The following is a 22,763-nucleotide window of genomic DNA, read 5'->3' as shown; positions in this document are numbered from 1 at the left end:
AACCAGTGCGGTCTGATGTCGCCACCGCACGTATGGCTGCAAAAGGTCTGTGTGGTCCTGTGTCTAAGGAAGACAGATTTTTTCCCTCAGGTTCTCTAAGATCGTCCGTTTGTGAGCCTGCCATGGGGAAAATTCCTAAGTTATGCAACTTTAAGAAAGTTATTGATGTGTCTAATAAAGTTTCTCCTGTTGTTGTCGCCACTTCTTTTGCAAATGAATCTATGTCTTATTCTGTTCGCACCTGTGCAGGCCTGTTGCCTGATGACAGTTGCTCCAGTGTTTCTGCCCTAGATGCCTTGCAGTCTGCTCCGCAGATCGCGGAGGTTTGCGATATGGAAGCGTCAGTTTCGCAACCTAAAGCGATCTTGTATCCGCAAATTTTGCGTTCTGACTCCTCGGATTCGACATTGTTAGCCGAATCTAAGAGTGAGACAGCGCTTCGGTTTTGCGAATCTGATGCTGAAGGTATCACCTCCAAGATGGCGCCGAGAGGCTGCCTCGGCTCACAGGGCTCCTGTGACTTTTCCTTTTATTTCCTTTTTTTGTTGTTTTCTAGCTGTTTATTAGTAAATTGGCTGCTAGCATAGCTCTCCTCGGCACAGGTGCCTTCCTAGCTATTTTTCCAGGACCCTCGTTCTCTAGCTCTGCCGAAGTATGGTACTGGGTCTGCACGCGGCCGCGACCACCCACGCTGAGCTCACCTCCATCAGCAAGCTCTCCAAGGCTGCATCGGGTGTCCAGCCGCCGTCCTGCCGAAACCAGCAAACCACTTCCACTGTCCAGCCAGTGAGGACGGACCCCTGCCTCGCAGTGACACAAGCCGCCCTCACAGAACCCCAGCGAGACACACCGCTCATCGCCGCATCTCCGGCGCGGCGTCCGCATGCAGGCTCCTCCGCCTCGACACAGGTGAGGCTGGCCCCCTCCTCCCCACTGAATCGCGGGCTGAGGCCACCACTCCCGTACTGCACCGCCAGCTGAAGGCTTCCACTCCAGGCCTCCCCCAGGCCGATCTTCCTCTGCCCCGCATCGCCAGCTGCGGCCTCCACTCCAGGCCCGATCTTCCTCTGCCCCGCATCGCCAGCTGCGGCCTCCACTCCAGGCCCGATCTTCCTCTGCCCCGCATCGCCAGCTGCGGCCTCCACTCCAGGCCCCCCCACATGTGGATCCTTCCTCTGCACCGCCAGCTGAGGCCTCCCCACGTGCCGATCCTCCTCCACACCACCAGCTGAGGCCTCCACTCCAGGCCTCCCCACGTGCCGACCCTCCTCTGCAACGCCAGCTGAGGCCTCCTCAACAGGCCCCCCCACGTGCCAATCCTCCTCCACACACTGCAGTATACTGAAGTCCCTCAGCCTCCGAACAGAAACGGCTGGTAGTCCACTGCTCCTTCAACTTCACACAGGATACACCAGGTGAGAGTCCAGTCTGCTGGGTCTGGTGCATCACTGTGATTGTTTCTGTGTAATGCTGGCTGCTGAGGTAGCTGCCAGAATATTTCCCTGCCCTCCACCAACCTACCTAGCACCGCTGAAGGGCCACCTACTTAACCTACTTAACCACTTTACCACTTACCTACCTAACACTGCTTCCTGGGCTACGGCCACACACCACTGCATTTTCACCTCTGCAGGCAGGCTATATGACCATGTGTATCTGTTTGTTTTGATCTGCGGAGGGGCTACAATTTGAACTGTACTAGCGGGGGTTCATTAAAGGGTCGTTGCGCTGGTCCGCAGGAGGCTGATGAACTGAGGCAAACTGCTACCGTGGCTTGAGGAAATATGGACTGTGTTGCACTGTTTACAATGTCACATAGGGACTGTTATCGTAGCGCACTGCGTTTGACACAATATTAAGCTGGATTGCACTGTTACTGTAGCTGGGTCGCAGTATGGACTGTATCGTACGGCACCGCTGAACAATCACTGCAAGTTGCCTCGGCGCCCACTTGGTGGCCCCACACCCATGCCCTCTCAACCCACACGCCTCACCTACACCAGATCACAGCTCCTTAAATGGGAACCCTGCGCAGCCCTACACCCAGAGGACAGGCTCCTGTTTGACTCCGTCTGGAGCCATATCCGAATAATCACTGCCCCAGGGTCAGGGCCCCATGGCGGCCAGCGACGGAGAGGCTGCCGAGCCGGCGTCCGCGTGAGACTAAGAAGGAAAGGACTGCGATCAGCCATCCCCGCGGTCCTCCCGGCAAACGTCTGCTCTCTCACAAATAAGTTAGACGAACTGCGGCTCCTCAGCAACAGGAGGGAACTTGGCAGCAACACCCCAGTCTTCTGCTTCACGGAATCATGGCTACACGACGGCATCCCGGACAGCGCCCTCCATCTCCCTGGCTTCAACATCATCCGGGCAGACCGCGACAGCAAGCTCTCTGGGAAAAGGAGAGGGGGAGGCATCTGTTTCTACATCAGCTCTGCCTGGAGCTCCAACACCTCTGTTCTTGCCAAGAGATGCTCCCCAGTCCTGGAGCTCCTTCTAGTAAACTGCCGACCCGTTTACTCACCCAGGGAATTTTCCTCCTTCGTTCTTGTTGGGGTGTACATTCCCCCTGACGCTGATGTCAAAACGGCCCTGCGCGAACTCACCGACACCATCACACAGTGGGAGACGTCCCTCCCGGACTCGTTATTCATCATCTTGGGGGACTTTAACAAGGCCAACCTACGCCAAGAGCTGCCACGCTACCACCAGCATGTCACCTGCCCCACCAGGAACGCCAACACTCTGGACCACTGCTATACGGTCCTGAAGGATGCATACAAGGCAACCCCGTGGGCAGCACTAGGCTCATCGGACCACTGCATCATTCACCTGATACCCACCTACAGGAGACGCCTGGAAACTGCAAAACCAGTCCTAAGATCCAGCAAAGTATGGTCGGACGAGGCTAAACTTCAACTTCAAGCCTGCTTCGACTGTACGGACTGGATGGCTCTGGAAACACCGAACCTAGATGAGTGGGCAGACATTGTATCCTCGTACATCAGCTTCTGTGAGGACCAGTGTGAACCTACAAAAATCCGCAAACACTACCCCAACGACAAACCATGGTTCTCCAATAAACTTAGGCAATTGCGCAGATGCAAGGAACTGGCGTTCAAGTCGGGTAACCGTGAGGAGTATAGGAGGGCAAAAAACACCCTAAACAGGGAACTGAGGGCCGCCAAAAAGAACTATGCGGTAAAACTGGAACAAAACCTCTCCTCAAGGGACACAAGGACTGTCTGGAAGGGGCTTAAGGCTGCCACGAACTACAAGCCCCCACCCCAGCACGCAACCCCCAGCTCCGAGCTTGCCGAAAACCTCAGCGAGTTCTATTGCAGATTTGAGAACCTGCCAGTTCCAGCAAGGCCCCCTGAGCCTCCTGCCCTCTCCCCTGACTTAGCTGCCCCTCCCCCAAGCCCACCCCCTCTAGCGGTGAACAAGGACGATGTCAGGAAACACTTGTCAAAGTTAAATGCAAGGAAAGCCTCAGGCCCAGACGGAGTTTCACCAGCCTGTCTGAAAACTTGCGCGCAGCAGCTTGCTCCTATTCTCTCATCCATCTTTACCAAGTCCATCCAGGAAGGCAGGGTCCCTGCTTGCTTCAAGAGGTCCACAATCATCCCTGTCCCCAAAAAACATGGTGTCTCAGACCTCAACAATTTCAGGCCGGTGGCTCTCACATCTGTCATCATGAAATCCTTTGAAAGCTTGGTTTTGCCTCTCCTCAAGCTGTCCACTGAGTCCCTGCTGGACCCGTTCCAGTTTGCGTATAGAGCAAACAGGTCTACTGACGACGCCATAAACATCTGCCTGGAGCTCGTAAATGAACACCTGGATAGACCTGACTCATACGCCAGGATCCTTCTACTTGACTTCAGCTCGGCGTTTAACACCATCAGCCCCCAAATACTTCGAGAGAATCTTGCTGCCCTCGGAGTCCACCCTACCCTTCGCCTCTGGATCACAGACTTCCTAAGCGACAGATCCCAGGTCGTCAAGCTGGGCACTATCATCTCTCAACCAAGGACCACCAACACAGGGGCCCCTAAAGGCTGCGTGCTGTCGCCGTTCCTATTCTCCCTATACACAAACAATTGCAGGTCCACTGCAAACTCCGTCAAAGTCATCAAGTTTGCGGATGATACCACCATTGTTGGCCTCATCTCTGGGAATGATGAACAGGAGTATCGCCTTCAGGTTGACAGAATTTGCCACTGGTGTAAAGAAAACGGCCTGGTCCTGAACACTGGAAAAACGGTTGAGATGATTGTAGACTTTAGGAAACAAGCCACCACCCCACCCCCGATCAGCATTGATGGCATGGTAGTTGAGAATGTTCCCTGCACACGCCTCCTCGGCACGACAATCTCTAAGGACCTGACTTGGAAAGCCAACACAACCTCCACCCAGAAAAAGGCCCAGCAGAGACTATTTTTCCTACGTCAACTGAAGAAGTTCGGTATGGCCCATGAGCTTCTGACGAGCTTCTACACAGCCACAATTGAATCTGTTCTCTGCTCCTCCATCCTGGTCTGGTACGCTGGCTCCTCCGATAGCGACAGACACAAACTGCAGAGGGTCATCAGATCAGCGGAGAGAATCATCGGGAAACCACTCCCCTCTCTTGAACAAATCTTCAACTCAAGACTGTGCTCCAGAGCTAAAAAAATAGCTAACAACCCGTCCCACCCAGGCTTTCGCTTCTTCAGTAGACTCCCCTTAGGCCGGAGATTCCGATCCATCTACACCAGGACCACAAGGCACAAGAACAGCTTCTTCCCCTCAGCCGTAAACTACCTGAACTCTTAGACTCTAAATCTGACCGCATGGTAGCATATTGCTATGTGAATGTATCCAAATGTGACCAATTTCTATAACTGTATCTTTATATTGCTGATGCGTACATGTAGTTGTATTGTATGTCCTGTTCTTTCTCACACTTGCCCTGTACTTGCCAAACCCAATTCCGGGCACGGCCCAGTCGTGCTTGGCGAAATAAAATATTCTGATTCTGATTCTGATTCTGAAGCTTCTTTGCCTTGTCCAGAGAAGCTTTCTCTGAACCTGCCCTGTACCATGAATGAAGGCATGATGTCCACTTGCATTGACATTTGCGAGTCTGATTCTGAAGAAAGTATTGACTCTCCACCCAGTACTCTGGATGAGTCAATATTGCCTTGTACAATATCTCCTGCCCTGCCCCTAGAGGCTCGTCTAGGTATTGCTGCTATTTTTACCTGTCTTTCTGCAGTTTTGGAGTTGCAAGCTAGTTTGACTGCTACGCAGAGTTCGGGGTGCAGCGAGATTAAAGTTAGGGAGTCAGTGTGTGGTCCAGTGGATATTCCTGTACGTTCCACTCATGATGATGAAATTCAGTCTCAGTTTATGGTGGAACCTTCCCTGGGACATCTGCCCTGTTCTCAAAGTAAAGTTCCAGTTTTGCCCTGTAACATGGATAGTACAGAATCCTTCTTAGACAACTTGAAAAATGATGTTCCTGAGGTCTTGTTTGGGGGGGGGGGGGGGGGGTACTGTGATGATCCGCTCAGCTGGCTGCACAGGCAGACAGCTGTTTGTCCATTCCTCTAGTCTGTGGGCTGCAGGTCTCTGGAACAGAGACCTGTCTTTCCACTGCAAGTTTCTGGTCTGGGGAATTTGCATACATTCGTTATGCAAATCCCCTACCTGCCTTCTTTGATGACTGGCACTATAAGAGCTTTATGTTTCCTAGAAGGCTTTGCTGGTCATTTCCTTTCCATGGTCTGTTCCTGATGGACACTGCTGGAGTGTCAGCCATTGCTATCTAGTATAGTTAATTCCTGGGGGTTGCTTTAGGCTCCCCTTCTAGCCCAGTCAGGTTGTATTATCTGTATTGCCTGTTCTGTCTTGTCTTGCCTGTTGCCATTGTCCTGCCCCAAAGGTGGTCGACAGGAAATGGTTCTGATCTCTGTTCTTGGAGTATAGCTGGTGCAGCGGTTGCTACCAGCTATCTCTTCTGTTCTGTCTCCTGGGATCGCGCTAGCTACTTTTCGCTAGCGCTGGGGATCCTTCTGTTCTGCTACTCTGTACCTGGATCGCGCTAGCCACTTTTCGCTAGTGCTGTGGATCCTATCTCTCGCTTGTCCCTGTTTTCGTGTGTCTGTCTTGTCTGCTACGCTTGCTGGAGGCTCGGTGAGGTAACCGTTAAGCAAGCGCTCGCGTCCTCTGTTTCATGTCTGTCTGTCGATGGTTAGTTAGGCGTGCTTGTCTCTATTGTGCTTATCACGTGGAGACCGCGCATAACCGCGTGCACTGTTGCGAATGAGTGCGGTGTTTGCGGTTAGCTAGCGTTTGTTATTTTCCGTATCTCCTTATTGTATTATTTGCTGTGCCTTTGCTACCCTCGTATTCTATTCTGATCTGCCTTGTGTCACGTCTGGCGATCGCACCTCTCGCGATCGCGTTCCTATTTCATATCTGCTGTTGTGTGTGTGCGCGGTCGCGGGGTGGTGACTGGATTGGCGCACACACATACAACCTGTCCCTTTGCTCAATCTCATTCGCAATCGCCTCACTTGCGATTGCGTTCTGCGCTTCGTACAATTCCTGTCTGGCACTTGTGGAGGTACAGAGGATTGGTTCCTCTGCACTCCCCAGCGCCATCTGCCGACAGGAATTTCCCTCTACAGGTGCGTAGCACCTTTTGCTGGGTGCCTGCAAATATACGCTTGTGGAGGATTTCCGCCGTGTCAGTGCACGCATTGTGCGCTGATCACGGAGAAAGTTCCACAATCGTTACAGTCCATCTTGTTGTGCATTGGGATTTGGGATATTCTTTGTGGTGCACCTGCATTGAATTCAGCTGTAATTTGTCATGTTGTTGCCCTTCTGTTGCTGCAGCCTATGCGTGCTATTATTATTATTTATTTATTTATAAAGCGCCAACATATTCCGTGGTGCTGTACAATGTAAGAAAACAAACAAGGGATACACAATGATACAGACAATGATATACATCAAATATGGGTACTGGTACAAAATACAGAACTGGTGATTACAATAGCAAATTTAACATGATTTCTAAAAGGTGTAAATGCATAACAGAGTGCAAAGTAATAAATTAATAACATTCCAAGACACAAAAGGGTAAGAGAGCCCTGCAGGGGCAAACGCAGGATTTTTAAGGGGGGGATTCCTGAAAGGTCCAGAAGTACTTATGTCCCCGAGTGCTTCCGAATACAGGTGGCTCCATACTGCCCATGCACAAAAGTGCGCTGGAGTATTACGGAGCTGCCTATCTTTGGAAGTACTCAAGGACACGAGTGTTTCTGAGGGCTTCTGGTAGCAGCAAATTTGAACGGGGTACAGTGCTGGAACAACTCCCCGAGAGAGGAACGGGAGATAGACTTAGTTTGGACGATTCAGTGGAATATGCCACATAGTGTCACATAGAGCAAGTGGTAGCCATATGATGCAGGGATATATGCATCTGCGGAAGATGGCGGCGCTATATAAATACTAAATTATAATAATTTGCCTCACCAGGTTTGCACTTTTATTTAGCTTTCCTGTATGACAAGAGGACACAGACACCCAGCACTAGGGGAAGAGGGAATACCTTATGTAGCTGTCTACATGCAGTCTTTACAATAGTGAGAGAGGTGAGTTTTTCCCACAGACCCTGCAGGAGGCAAGCCTTTGTATATTTACCAGCTTGCCTGCTTCAGCGATTTCAGGGAATTTTTTTTAAAGGTCCAGGAGCCTCAGGGGGGGGGGGGGATTCCATACATCCGGAACCCCCGTCTGAATACGCCAGTGCCCTGCCCTTGCGAGCTTACAATCTAAAGAAATGGGGTGGAAGCAAGAGGTGGGGAAGTATACAGTATATATACAGGCAGTGCGTGATTAGGTTATTTAGTAAGAAGTAAATCTAGACTTGCCTTTCACATCTCTCTTTCAACAGCCTTTTTAGTCTTTATCACTTGAAGGTTTTTCTTTCTCAACTGCCACTCTCTGAACATCCGAGATACTGTTGGGTGGCAAAATGCTAAAAGCGTAGTCATTTCAGAGATCCTAGCACCAGCTCTTCTTGCACCGACGATCATCCCTCATCTTTCATCTTACCCATTTTGACTTTCATGATAACTATGTAGTCCGAAGTGGAGGAACTCTGCGTTGTTACGTCACTCTATGTCACTGTTGGACTGGTTTACTTTCAAATAAGGGGTGTCCCTAATTTTTTGCCCACTCAGGGTAGTTTCCAACACAGACTGCAGTATATTATGTACTTGGCCAATTCACCACATTGTGGTTCCATCCTTAGAATTGGTTCCTACTCTACCTCCACCAGTCAGCACACAAACACTTCATGCTCTAGAACCTGAATTTTAAACCAGTTCACCACATTGTGGTTCCATCTTTAGAATTGATTCTGGTTGTTAACCTTTAAATATAGTGAACACATGCATGCATATAAATCCCTTTCCTTTTCCAGAAAGCAATAAGTATCACTTACACCATTAAATACATGGGCTGTGCTGGCATAGGGGAAAGAGAGCTACAGCCTGCACCCTCTGTTTGGCCTGCCTATTTGAGGATGCCAGTCTCTTACTGGGGAAACTGGTAGGTATATACATTTGCATGCTGATACACCCACCCACCAACAAAGATGAGTGTACTGCGTCACTTTACGGGCTTGATTCACTAAACCGTGATAACTCAATATCGCTCCTTATCAAAGATATCACACCTTATCAAAGATATCACACCTAATCAAAGTTAACACACATTATCAGAGTAGCATAGCGAGCGCTAAGAACTTATGCCTGCTAATTGGCAATGGCACTTGTCCTGCCCTGAGCCCCTGCGGGCTCGTGGCACTCGCTATGCTACTCTGATAAGGAGTGTTCACTTTGATAAGGTGTGATATATTTGATAAGGTGCAGGATCAATCCTTGCAACAACAATCTGACATAATGTCTGCCAGCAATATTTCCACAGTTTGGAGATTTTTCCTACGCTCAATCACATATGTGGTGGAGACCACAGGTTAATTGACAGAGTGGGATTACCCACAGAGTGGGATGACTTGGAACTGTGTCATCATTAACCCTGACCTTTCTGCTTGAAGGGTTTTCTTGACCTGTCTGTCTTTATAATTACATAAAGAACAAGCCTGAAGACATTGTATTTATTCTTTTGCCCGGCAGTGTCACATTCTACCAGAAGATGCTTTCTGATAATGAGATTAAAGAGAAGAAGCCATGTCAGCCTCACACACATATCTTCTTCCTGAAAACTCACAAGACGGCCGGCAGCACCATCATGAACATCTTGTTCCGCTTCGGGGAATCGCACAATCTGACCATTGCCTTTCCAGTGTATAACTCAGCCCAGTTCTTCTACCCTCAATACTTCAGTGCAGCTTTTGTGGAAGGTTATATTCAGAATCCCACACGGAATTTTGACATAATGTGCCACCACATGAGATTCCACATGGGAGAGGTAATCCATGAAAAAATATCTCCTTTTACATAATGCAATGTATAATGGGTACATCTTTAACCACTTCCCTACCTACATGTTTTTTCCCCTTCAAAACCAGAGAAATTTTCACATCACGTGCCTCCCATTCATTCGCCAATAACCTTATTGCTACTTATCACACTGAAATGATCTATATATTGTTTTTTTGTGGGAAAAACTGGCTTTTTTGGGCAGTAATTGCTAAGAATTATTTTATTTTATATGCATTTTGTAGGGAAGAAAAGGAAAAAAACTGAAAAACTTCACCATTTCTCAGCTTTCAGCCATTGTAGTTTAAAAATAAAATGTGTTATTGTTGATAAATCAGACACATTTTATTTGCCCATTTGTCCCGGTTATTACAACATTTAAATTGTGTCCCTAGTAGAATTTCTGGCGATAATATTTTATTTGGAAATAAAGGTGTATTTTTTTTCATTCAATGTTTTTTATACTATAACAATAACAAGCCTTTATTTACAAAAGAGACAGTAATATACCCTCATGACATACATATTAAGTCCCTAAGGTAAATTTTTATGTCGTTTTTTTTCTTCAATGATGTAATTTTTTTTAAATGTATTATTAAAAAGTGTTTTATTTTGGTAACTAAGGGGTAGGGGTGGAAGGAGTTAAGAAATAATAAAAATGTATTTAATCTTTCTATGGGAAATTGTATTATCTTTTATTTGGGTGTAGTTCCACTTTTTGGCCACCGTGTTCTATAAATGGAAGACGGAACCAAGTGTTTACATAGGTTATTTTTAAAGGGAACCAGAGGCCCCAGGAAAAAGATTCTATACATACATGGGGCTTCCTCCAGCCCCATACGCACGGATCGCTCCCACGCCGCCGTCCTTTGCTGCCTGGATCCGCCGGTACCGGGTCCCGTCATGGCCGCCAGTCGGCCAGCAGACGCGGCCAATTGTCCGCATCACACGGGGCTCCCTCCATATATCTACGCGTGAGGCTGCTTACTGCGCAGCCGCATGCGTATGGGTATGGAGGGAGCTGCTGTGATGCAGACAATTCCTCTCTGGTTCCCTTTAAATCAGAGCCGCTGGAGGCTCTGATTAATCACAGGCACAGTGATTGGGGTTGAGAACAGCTGTTTCTCATTCCCTAATCACGGAGGGACAGGATTGCGGCGAATGCGAATTGGAGAGATGCGATGATCGTGAGCGGCGCCGGTAAGTAAAAAGAGATGTTTATCTACTCCCCTGTGCCTGATGTTAAGTATACAGGGACGTAGAGACACGTGGCAACAGTAGGAAAGTGGTTAAACATACAGGCCCTTATTCAATTCATTTTTTTCTTAAGTTTTCTCCAAGGAGATAATCTCATTTTTTCTTTAAAATAACCTTTCAGCAGTCTGCAAATGAAAAAGTACCAAAAGGTAGGTGAAAACGTACTGTCAAAATTATTCTGAGGGTTGTCTGGCTTTCTGGTGGCTTAAAAGAAATTTTATTGATAACAGGGCCGGGCCGAGGCAGAGGCGAGAGAGACTCCAGCCTCAGGGCGCAGTGTAGGAGGGGGCGAACAACCCACTCAGCTATCATTCCCCTATTGTGTTTGAAGCAGAGAGAAATAAGAAAAGGGGATACATGGCAGTGGCTGCAAGCCAGAGAACTAGAGATTAAGGTGTTGAGGGCCCTGGTGCTCCTCGTAGTCTAATAGCAATCAGTGTGTGACGGCTGGAGTGGGAGGAATGGAGGGGTGCACTTTGGTGTCTCAGCCTTGGGTGCTGGAAGACCTTGTTCCGGCTCTGATCAATGAGGTGCGAAAATATCACCTATGAGAAAACTTAGCCAAAAAAGTGAATTGAATAGGGGCCATATTGTTTTATGATTAAGGACTAAGTGCACCCAGTGTTGGATCCCTAATTATCTTCTGGCCACGAGCACGGTTGTGGACAAGCACATCCAGACAGGCCATGTGCCAGAAAAATCCATGCATGCCCAGTAGAAGGAGGCGCTCATACACAGAGGAAAACCATGTGCACAAGAGCTTCCTTCTACTGGGCTTACACTTACTGTACTTGCACATGCCCAATGCGGATGCACATGGCTATGGCGATGCTTGTGGCCATAAGACAAAGCGGGACCCAGCACTGGGGTGGCTGTTCGGAGGAGGTGTCAGGATGCCTCTGGACTAACGAGAGACTTCCTATTACTGACTACCTGGAAGTATCTACCTTTTGTGCTATGCATGGGTTTCAGGGGAGCAATATTAATTGGAGGAAACCTGGGTGACCAGTCAGCTGACTCTGGGGCCTTGGCCAAATGCCCTAATGCACAGTAACCGCACTGGAGTATGAAATCATTAAAGGGCAGTACCCCTGGGTATGCATGTAAGCATACCCACATCTAATTAGTTATGCCCCCTCACTCACCCTGCCTCACGTTAACCTCAGTGCCTGCTGGTTCTTGAGATTCAAAATGCATTACAACAGCGACTCTGTCAAAAGTCGCGCTGTGACCCTCCGCATCAGGAAGCCTGTGGGTCCTCTCTACACATGCGTAGGCTTCCTGGATTCTACTTCCTCCATTCCCCTCCCCTCTGCCATGCGTCTTATTAGATGCTTAGGGTCGCTTTAACTTATGTTTACTTATCTTACCTATCCTCCAGGCATGCTCCCTCCCTTCTGATTACTGCTTGGCCTCCTCATGATCCTTGCTGCTTCATGTCACTCACTAGTACCGCTGCAGGATCACATGATTACACCAGGTCGAGAGCACTGACTCTGCTGCGGAGATCATGAGTCTGACAGGCATGGGGCTTGGCAACAGGATAGGTAAGATATTAAAATACTTATACGATCGCTGCCACTAGTCTGCATTCGGGGGCCTGGCAGACAGTGGTGATGAGGATGACCTTTACAGGCCTCTGTGAGATGTGGTACTATAGATGGCACTTCACAGGGTTTCATATACTTTATTATTCATCCTGACATTGTTCACACATCAGTGCACACACAAGCATTAGAGCTTAGAGGTTGCTCAGCAGCAGAATATTACACAATTCCTAACAGTCATGTGTAATGTATCACAAGCGATGGCTTGACTCATGACTGCAATAGATCTGCATTAAAGAGGAACAAGATCAAAAACAGGGAGCCTGTTGGTCATGTAAGAGGAACACGACTGTAAGTATATAAGGGCAAAAGAACCCTTATTGTAAAGCTCTGTATTAAACTTGCAAGGATCGGTGGGTGTCAGCGGCAATAACTCACCTGCTCATTTGTAAATCATTAAAGGTCTAAAACGCTGCCCCCCGCCATCAGCAAGACCACATTGGCCATTTTTATAAGAAGTTTTTTGAAGCTGTGGCCACACCCACCAATTAGGTCACAGCTGCCAAGCTGGGGGCAGGCCGAAACGACAAAGGTGGGGGTGGCCACAGCTTTGGAAGACTTTAGAGAGAAAAACGCTACATTGCTTTTGCTGATGAAGGGGGCGGAGTTTAACCTCTTATGATTTACTCTCAAGCGAGTGAGTTATTGCCACTGACACCCACCAATCTGTGCAGCTTTAACACAGAGCTGCAGGATTCTTTCACCCTTATATATTTACAATCTTATTTATTTACAAATCTTCCTCTTAAACAGATGACTTTACCTACAAATGTAAGTACAGTTATCCTTGTGACCTCCAGAATTCTCCTTAAAGCGAAAGTGGTCTTGCAGCTACTGTGATGTGAGGCATACGCACCTCCTGATCACTCCCATGCCACTCCGTTTCGCTGCAAAAGGCCTCGTTAGTGGCCATGACTTGGCCATATCACCAACTTTTAACCTGGTCATACTAGGTTGCGTATGCACAACATGTCTGATCCACCTCCCTTGTATTGTGGGCTGGACATGAGCGCACACAACCAGAATGCAGGTGCTAGGTGGAGAGGTCAAGAGGGGGCAGATCGGACATACTGCGCATGCGCAACCTAGTATGTCCGGGTTAAAGGTTGGTGACTTGGCTAAGTTGCGGCCGCTAATGGGGCCCTTTGCAGCAGAATGGAAGGGTACAGGAGTGATCAGGAGAAGCGCTAAGCCTCAGCATTCAAGTCCATACAGCACAGTAGCCTCCATTTTAACAGACCATTTCGGGATTAGTAAAAAGGGAGGTAGAAGTACAGTAGTCCTGGTTTCATCCTAGTTCCAAAAATAAACAGGCACCTAGCAGGGAAAGTGACCAAGACCCCAATACCTATGGAAAATAACTGTGAGCAGTGAACATTACAGTCTAGATTTGACATCCCAAAACTTTGAGTGCGATCCCTCAGCAAGCACACTGAGAAGCACTAAACAGACAGAAGTTTCCAGGTCTCCTTGGGCAAAAAGAAGACTACAAGACAGCTGGCTTGCAGTAAGAAGAATATAGAAGTTGCTGTTTTACTTCATTTTTGTCTGCTATTAGGTGGCACGAAATGTATTCAAAGTCAAGAAAATCTCATACTCATCACCAAATGAATTCAGACCTTTATTCCTGCAATTCTCCCGTAGTAAGTACAAAAGCCACAACAGTGTATGTTCCTCACAGTGCATTTATCCTTGTCAAGGTATTAGGTGGCAAGGGTTTGCAACCCTCATCTACATCATATCAGACTGCAGCGAGGACTTCTTAAAGATTGGTGGACTTGGTGGTTGTAAGAATATAGTAATGTGAATACAGCTGCAACAAGACCTTTTTCTAAAAATATGAATACTGAACTCAAACTCACTATTACAGCAGTTAACAGATAACTGTACTGTAGATATACATACCTCCCAGAAAGCGGGACCCTTAGGCCACACCCTAACCACACCCCCACATACTTCTAGTCACGTGGGTGGGGAGGAAAGTGCCACTGGAGAGGAGGCAAAAAAAGGATTGAGGCGCCACCCGCGCCAATGCGGTATGCGGGGCCGGCATCACATTCCTCCCTCCGAATGTGCCCCCATCCCCCCCCCTGCTTGCAGAGTAAGTGTGCGCAGCGGAACAGACTGTCATCTTACCATTCTTCCACGCATACCGGCAGCTGGCTCTACTCTGCTTCCTGTGACGTCACAGGAAGCAGAGTGAAGCCGGCTGCCGGTACGAGTGGATGAATGGTAAGATGACAGCCCGCTCCGCTGTGCACACTTACTCTGCAAGCAGGGGGGACACAGGCTGGCACATTCGGTGGAAGGGAGGGAGGAATGTGATGCTGGTCCCGCATCCCGCATACCACATTGGCTCGGCTGGTGCCTCAATCATTTTTCCCCCTCTCTGCCCAGCCAGCTGGGACACAAGGTGATTGGCGCAGGGGTAGCGGGAGCGCCCGCCGAAATTGGGACAGTCCCGCAGGATTTGGGATACTTGGGGACTTGGATATACAGTACATTTATTTAACAGAAAATACTAACATTTATGAATTTAATTCACAGGTGGAAAAGGTGATGCCTAAGGACACTTTTTATTTCACCATACTGCGGAATCCCGTGTCTCTTATGGAATCATCATTCATCTATTTCAAGGGTGCCGACATCTTCTTGAAAGCTGAGAGTCTTGAAACATTTATATGGAACCCCTACAAATTTTATAATAAAACAAGCAAATACAGCCATTTTGGAAAAAATTTAATGACCTTTGATTTGGGTTTTGACCACAATGGTCCAGAGTCAACTAAGTATTTCAAACTGACCCAGAATGCTCTAAATACAATGTTTGACTTGGTCCTCATCACAGAACACTTTGACGAATCATTAGTGCTTCTGAAAGAGGCTCTTTGCTGGAGTTATGACGATGTCCTGTCTTTCCCCTTAAATAGTAGGGAGGAAAACAACCGAGAAATCCTTTCCGTGGAAACTCAAGAGAGGATTAAAATTTGGAACCAGCTGGACTGGCAACTGTATGTTTACTTCAATAAAACATTCTGGGAAAAGGTGGAAAAGTTTGGACAAGAGAGGATGCAGCAAGAGGTAGAGGAACTTCGGAGGAGGAGGGCCAAGCAGTCAGACATCTGTATTCAAAATCACGTGAATGCAAATTATATAAAAGACAAGTCTTTAAAACCATACCAGACAGGGCTGGCAAAAATTCTGGGCTACAACTTGAAGTCCGGACTAGGAAAGGCTGAGATGTCATTGTGCCAAAGACTTGTTACTCCTGAACTTCAATACAGTGAATACCTATTGAGGAAGCAGAGACAAGCGCTTCCCAGAACTAAAAATGTTTTCAAGGTGCGCAGATTCTTAGATAATCAGAATATTTGAAAATGAAATATAATATCTCATCACATTTCATCATGTACAGTAAAATTGGTATGTTTTGCCTATAATAATGTTAATCTAGCTGCAATAAATGAAGATACCTATTGGAAATTTGTTTTTGTTTTTACAGTTTCCTTTTTACCTTTCTTCTTGGAATCTACCCCTCTGTGCTTATTCCTGTGCATGGTGCAATCATCACATTAGCACACACTGCGGCAGGAGTAAGAAGCAAAACTGTGAGCTAGTTATGAGTCATTTTTATTGTATAAAAACCCCTCGCGTGGTCAAACATTTTTGTGCATTCCGTATTTTCCAATTTTTACTGAAATTCAAGTCCGATGAATAGCTTGAAAATATACATACTGTAGTTATGTGTTACACTGCCAAAAGTTGAAGGAAAAAGGTAGGGTCAACCAAACCTTGGAAAGAATTACATTTCAGAATTAGACAAAATGGCCTTTTGCAGAAACTTTTCCTCATTACTTACAACCACCTGTCTGCAAGAAGAGACAAAGGCAATTAGAAATGGAAGAGATATAGACCATCATAGCACTTTAAAGAGTAGGTCTTTCCTTCAAAGAAAGAAGAAAGGTGTCAGTGAGTACAGGCTCCTTCTCCATTAAAAGGCATTCAGACACTGGGGGAACCTCTGACAGGAAGAGGTCTGGCAGACCCAAAGCCACAGTCAACAACTTGCAAGATAGGTCACTCACAGGACCACAGCTTCAAGCACAACTTAAAAATTGTCAAAGTAAGTAAAGCTGAGTACCCACAAAGCTATTTTCCTGACGATTTTCCTGATGACTGGCAATACTTTGAGCAACGGGTGATCGCTTCCGCGAACCCGTGACATAGGTACATCACACAGACGTCGTTTACCGTCGCGTGATGATATCTACGGTGGCTTGCAAAAGTATTCGGCCCCCTTAAAGTTTTCCACATTTTGTCACATTACTGCCACAAACATGAATCAATTTTATTGGAATTCCACATGAAAGACCAATACAAAGTGGTTTACACGTGAGAAGTGGAACAAAAATCATATATGATGCCAAACATTTTTTACAAATCAATAACTGCAAAGTGGGGTGTGCGTAGTTATTCGGCCCCCTTAGTCAATACTTTGTAGAACCACCTTTTGCTGCAATTACAGCTGCCAGTCTATTAGGGTATGTCTCTACCAGCTTTGCACATCTAGAGACTGAAATCCTTGCCCATTCTTCTTTGCAAAACAGCTCCAGCTCAGTCAGATTAGATGGACAGTGTTTGTGAACAGCAGTTTTCAGATCTTGCCACAGATTCTCGATTGGATTTAGATCTGAACTTTGACTGGGCCATTCTAACACATGGATATGTTTTGTTTTAAACCATTCCATTGTTGCCCTGGCTTTGTGTTTAGGGTCGTTGTCCTGCTGGAAGGTGAACCTCCGCCCCAGTCTCAAGTCTTTTGCAGACTCCAAGAGGTTTTCTTCCAAGATTGCCCTGTATTTGGCTCCATCCATCTTCCCATCAACTTTGACCAGCTTCCCTGTCCCTGCTGAAGAGAAGCACCACCAGAGCATGATGCTGCCACCACCATATTTGACAGTGGGGATGGTGTGTTCAGAGTGATGTGCAGTGTTAGTTTTCTGCTACACATAGCGTTTTGCATTTTGGGCACAAAGTTCCATTTTGGTCTCATCGGGCCAAAGCACCTTCTTCCACATGTTTGCTGAGTCCCCCACATGGCTTGTGGCAAACTGCAAACGGGACTTCTTATGCTTTTCTGTTAACAATGGCTTTCTTCTTGCCAGTCTTCCATAAGAGACAACTTTGTGCAGTGCATGACTAATAGTTGTCCTATGGACAGATTCCCCCACCTGAGCTGTAGATCTCTGCAGCTCATCCAGAGTCACCTTGGGCCTCTTGACTGCATTTCTGATCAGCGCTCTCCTTGTTCGGCCTGTGAGTTTAGGTGGACGCCTTGTCTTGGTAGGTTTACAGTTGTGCCATACTCCTTCCATTTCTGAATGATCGTTTGAACAGTGCTCTGCGAGATGTTCAAGGCTTTGGAAATATTTTTGTAGCCTAAGCCTGCTTTAAATTTCTCAATAACTTTATCTCTGACCTGTCTGGTGTGTTCTTTGGACTTCATGGTGGTGTTGCTCCCAAGATTCTCTTAGACAACCTCTGAGGCCGTCACAGAGCAGTTGTATTTGTACTGACATTAGATTACACACAGGTACACTCTATTTAGTCATTAGCACTCATCAGGCAAGGTCTATGGGTAACTGACTGCACTCAGACCAAAGGGGGCTGAATAATTACGCACACCCATCTTTACAGTAATTGATTTGTAAAAAATGTTTGGAATCATGTATGATTTTCGTTCCACTTCTCACGTGTACACCACTCTGTATTGGTCTTTCACGTGGAATTCCAACAAGATTGATTCATGTTTGTGGCAGTAATGTGACAAAATGTGGAAAACTTCAAGGGGGTCGAATACTTTTGCAAGCCACTGTATCAAGGCAGACCTCGGAGAAAAAGGCAATTTGAAATGGAAGCGATATAGACTATCATAGCACTTTAAAGTGTAGGTCTTTCCTTTAAACGTGACATCAAAACTCAATTTTTCTATCAAGAATATGTTCTACCTTAGGCCATTTCCCCTTCCACCTCTGGCCAAGTTGTACTCTGAACCTCTTGACCCCCTCACCCATTCTTTTAGATTGTAAGCTCGCAAGGGCGTAGCTCTCTCCAGGGCCGTGCCGACACAGAGGCCAGCGAGGCTGGAGCCTCAGGGCGCATGTCATTAGCACTCTGGAGGGGCGGAGTTTGCAGTCTGTGATGATTGTTACCTCTGCTGGCCGCCCCCCCGCTGCATTCGTGCTGCGTGCTGCCTGTCCTGCTGTGCCGCCCAGCGCCCGCCGCTAATCGCACAACAATGCTGGGTCTCTGTATGAAGCGGGAGCGGAGTGTACACATATTCTGCTCTCCGCTACTTTGGCTTGTTGTTGTCATGGTCACCGACCGGGTGACTCCAAAGTGCGCCGCTGCCCGCCCCTCTCTCTCACACACAGAGTGGCCAACCAGCGTGCGCCTCTCTGTGTGACGTCGGCAGCCTCTGGGTCCCGCCCCCTCAACGTCGCCTGTCTCCTCGCCTGTGAATCAGCAGCTAGGGAGGAGTCAGGCAGGAGACAGTGTGGCTGTGTGGAGGGGGGAATCGTCTGCCCTGTGTGGTCCGCGGCTGGCTGGCTGTCCCTGTCCCCAGTGGTGCTCAGCAGAGCTCGAATATTCGAGTAGCTCGAATATTCGAGCTCTTTTTCAGCTATTCGAGCTCGGTATTCGAGCTCCGAATAGCTGGAGCTATTCGAATGGGCTATCCGAGTACACTCGAATAGCCCATTCACTATTCGAGCTATTCGAGCAACCCGGCGCTATTCGAGCTCGGTACCGAGCTCGAATAGCGTCATAGCCCAGATTGATGTCCTTAGAGCCAATCAGAGGGCTCCCAGGCCCTCTGACGGCAGCCAATCACAGAGGGGGACCCTGGCCAGCCCCTACCCTATAAATAGCGGCCGCCATGTTCCGTTTCTCCATGCTTGCCTGAGACTTGTACAGAGAGAGAGTTGCTCCTTTGTGCTTTGGCTTAGCAAGTGCTCTATTGTGATCATTTACCTAGCGTTTTTGCTCACCTACACCTGCCATATACACCTATATTGTTGTTAGTTAGATAGACATTGTATTTTAGTTAGTAGCTTGTGTGTTACATTAGAGACAGGCAGCTGCTGCAAGCTTACAGGTTTAGGCCTCAGGGGGGCCTTGCCTCTGTGGGCAGCTGTCCTCTGTTTATTTCTCTCATCTATACCAGTATTTCTGCTGTCCTTTACTAATAGTATTGTAGTTATACTGTACTAGGAGTAGGACACTCACTGACTGTCACTGTTTATAGGCTACTAGCTAGCTCCTGCGTGTGTGCACTCACTCACTGTCTGTGTGTACACACACTCTATTTCCTTCTGATTACTGATAGATTATTGTTAGTTAGTTGTACTTACTTACTACTTACTCTTACTGTACCCGTAGGGACACCTACTGTCACTGTTCATATAGGCTACTAGCTCCTGCGTGTGCGCACTGCACTCACTGTCTGAGTGTACACACACAACACACACTCTATTTCCTTCTGATCGCTGATTGATTATCGTAATTAGTTAGTTGTACTTACTGTTACTACTTACTCTTACTGTACTAGGAGTCTAGGACACTCAGTCACTGTCCATAGGCTACTAGCTCCTGCGTGCGTGCACTCACTGTCTGAGTGTACACACACCCACACTCCATTTCCTTCTGATCGCTGATTGATTATCGTAATTAGTTAGTTCTACTTACTGTTACTACTTACTCTTACTGTACTAGGAGTCTAGGACACTCAGTCACTGTGTTCATAGGCTACTAGCTCCTGCGTGCGTGCACTCACTGTCTGAGTGTACACACACCCACACTCCATTTCCTTCTGATCGCTGATTGATTATCGTAATTAGTTAGTTCTACTTACTGTTACTACTTACTCTTACTGTACTAGGAGTCTAGGACACTCAGTCACTGTGTTCATAGGCTACTAGCTCCTGCGTGCGTGCACTCACTGTCTGAGTGTACACACACCCACACTCCATTTCCTTCTGGTCGCTGATTGATTATCGTAATTAGTTAGTTGTACTTACTGTTACTACTTACTCTTACTGTACTAGGAGTCTAGGACACTCAGTCACTGTCCATAGGCTACTAGCTCCTGCGTGCGGTCACTCACTGTCTGAGTGTACACACACCACCCACACTCTATTTCCTTCTGATCGCTGATTGATTATTGTAATTAGTTAGTTCTACTTACTGTTACTACTTACTCTTACTGTACTAGGAGTCTAGGACACTCAGTCACTGTGTTCATAGGCTACTAGCTCCTGCGTGCGTGCACTCACTGTCTGAGTGTACACACACCCACACTCCATTTCCTTCTGATCGCTGATTGATTATTGTAATTAGTTAGTTCTACTTACTGTTACTACTTACTCTTACTGTACTAGGAGTCTAGGACACTCAGTCACTGTCCATAGGCTACTAGCTCCTGCGTGCGGTCACTCACTGTCTGAGTGTACACACACCACCCACACTCTATTTCCTTCTGATCGCTGATTGATTATTGTAATTAGTTAGTTCTACTTACTGTCACTACTTACTCTTACTGTACTAGGAGTCTAGGACACTCAGTCACTGTGTTCATAGGCTTCTAGCTCCTGCGTGCGTGCACTCACTGTCTGAGTGTACACACACCCACACTCCATTTCCTTCTGATTGCTGATTGATTATTGTAATTAGTTAGTTCTACTTACTGTTACTACTTACTCTTACTGTACTAGGAGTCTAGGACACTCAGTCACTGTGTTCATAGGCTACTAGCTCCTGCGTGCGTGCACTCACTGTCTGAGTGTACACACACCCACACTCCATTTCCTTCTGATCGCTGATTGATTATTGTAATTAGTTAGTTCTACTTACTGTTACTACTTACTCTTACTGTACTAGGAGTCTAGGACACTCAGTCACTGTGTTCATAGGCTACTAGCTCCTGCGTGCGTGCACTCACTGTCTGAGTGTACACACACTAAATTTACTTGTGATTACTACTGATTATTGTAACTGCTAGTTGTACTTCCTGACTGTTACTACTTACTTACTGTACTAGGGGACACTCACTCAGTCACCTCACCAACCAACCCACTCCATTAAAGTACCCCACTTTTCACCCGCCCTTTTAAAAAACTTTTGTCTATACGCCCAAAACATTGAAGATGTCTGGAAGTGGCAGCCAGCGCGGTTTGGGCAAGGGGAAGGGCAGCAAGGGAATCAGGAGGAGAGGGAGCAGCATTGTGGCAAGCCGCGGCCGCGGGCGCGCCACCATGCACAGTTCCGCAGCAGCAGCGTCAGTGGCTAACATTCCTCCCATAGCCACTGGCCGTGGACGCCTTGGGCGCCGCCCAGCAGGAGCATCTGCAACTCACGCTGCAGAGACACAGCAGCAGCAGCGTGTAGCACCTGCTCCCATTTTCCTCCAGCCGGGTCGGAAACGTCCCATTGAGGAAAAGCATGCAGACACTGTGGTGCAACTCATGACGGAGGATGAGCAGCCCGCCATCAGCTCTGCATCTGAGGCCTCCACCCTCACCACCACCACCACCACCACCCCTGTTCGCAGCAGCCGCCCAGCAGGGTCTGGGGAGGAGGCCAGTTCACCGTCACTCGCCGACCTGTCATTCAGCAGTCTTTTGACCCCAGGCATCATGAGTAAATTGTCTGCTGTTGTTGGCGATCTTGAGGAGGAGATGCTGATGGGCACTTTGGGGGATGAGGGATTGGACAGCAAGACTGTGGCGACAGTCAAGCAGCCCATCCATGCATCAGGAGAGGAGTTTGGGGGGTCCTCATCCCAGCAGGACATGTTTCAGGAGGGGGAGGATGTTGATGACCCGGTGACAGACAGAGACTGGGTGCCACCACCTCCAGGGGATGTCGTCCTCAGCAGCTCTGAGGAGGAGGAGGAGGATGCTCTTGTGGGCCTTGCAAGGAGGCGCATCATTGCAAGCATTGGCAGCAGCAGTAGGCAGGTCCCACAGCCTGCTGGTGTCTCAGGCTCAGCAGCAGCAGCAGCAGCATCTGCCAGTACCACCACCAGCCGCACCCAAGCCCCCCAAGCCCCACCCCCAACCACCACAGGGAGACAGGCAGCAGCGCTTCCATGCCGTAGGGGGATGTTTCTGTCTCCAATCTGGCGCTTTTTCACCATGCCCACAGTGTACAGCAAGTACGCCACTTGCAACCACTGTCAGCGGAAGTTGAGCAGAGGTGCAGACCCCTTAAAGTTCTGCACCAGCTCGCTCATCAACCACCTTGCTGCGAAACATTTCCACCAGCATCAGGAGTTCCAGAGGCTGAAGGCATCTGGTGCTGGCAGTGGCACCACACCCATCACTGCACAGCCTTCAGCAGC

At 47.9% G+C, this 22,763-nt stretch overlaps 1 protein-coding gene across 3 annotated transcripts in view; it reads left to right on the top strand.

Annotated features, from left to right (window-relative positions):
• Positions 1-15,847, top strand: part of LOC137570489 (galactose-3-O-sulfotransferase 2-like) — a 48,098-nt gene extending 32,251 nt beyond the window's left edge. For 2 of the 3 annotated variants that reach the window (XM_068279161.1, XM_068279160.1), the window contains 2 exons: positions 9,195-9,489; positions 14,912-15,847. In XM_068279161.1, the coding sequence (XP_068135262.1) occupies positions 9,195-9,489; positions 14,912-15,739 (1,123 nt within the window). In that variant the 3' untranslated portion in view covers positions 15,740-15,847. Of the gene's footprint in view, positions 1-841; positions 910-9,194; positions 9,490-14,911 lie in introns of those variants that run through there. The other variant, XM_068279162.1, reaches the window with a different exon arrangement.
• The last annotated feature ends 6,916 nt before the right edge of the window (positions 15,848-22,763 follow it).

Source organism: Hyperolius riggenbachi, chromosome 4 (genome assembly GCF_040937935.1).
Source record: "Hyperolius riggenbachi isolate aHypRig1 chromosome 4, aHypRig1.pri, whole genome shotgun sequence".
NCBI classification, from domain to species: Eukaryota; Metazoa; Chordata; class Amphibia; order Anura; family Hyperoliidae; genus Hyperolius; species Hyperolius riggenbachi.
This window is presented reverse-complemented; position numbering and strand designations above follow the sequence as displayed.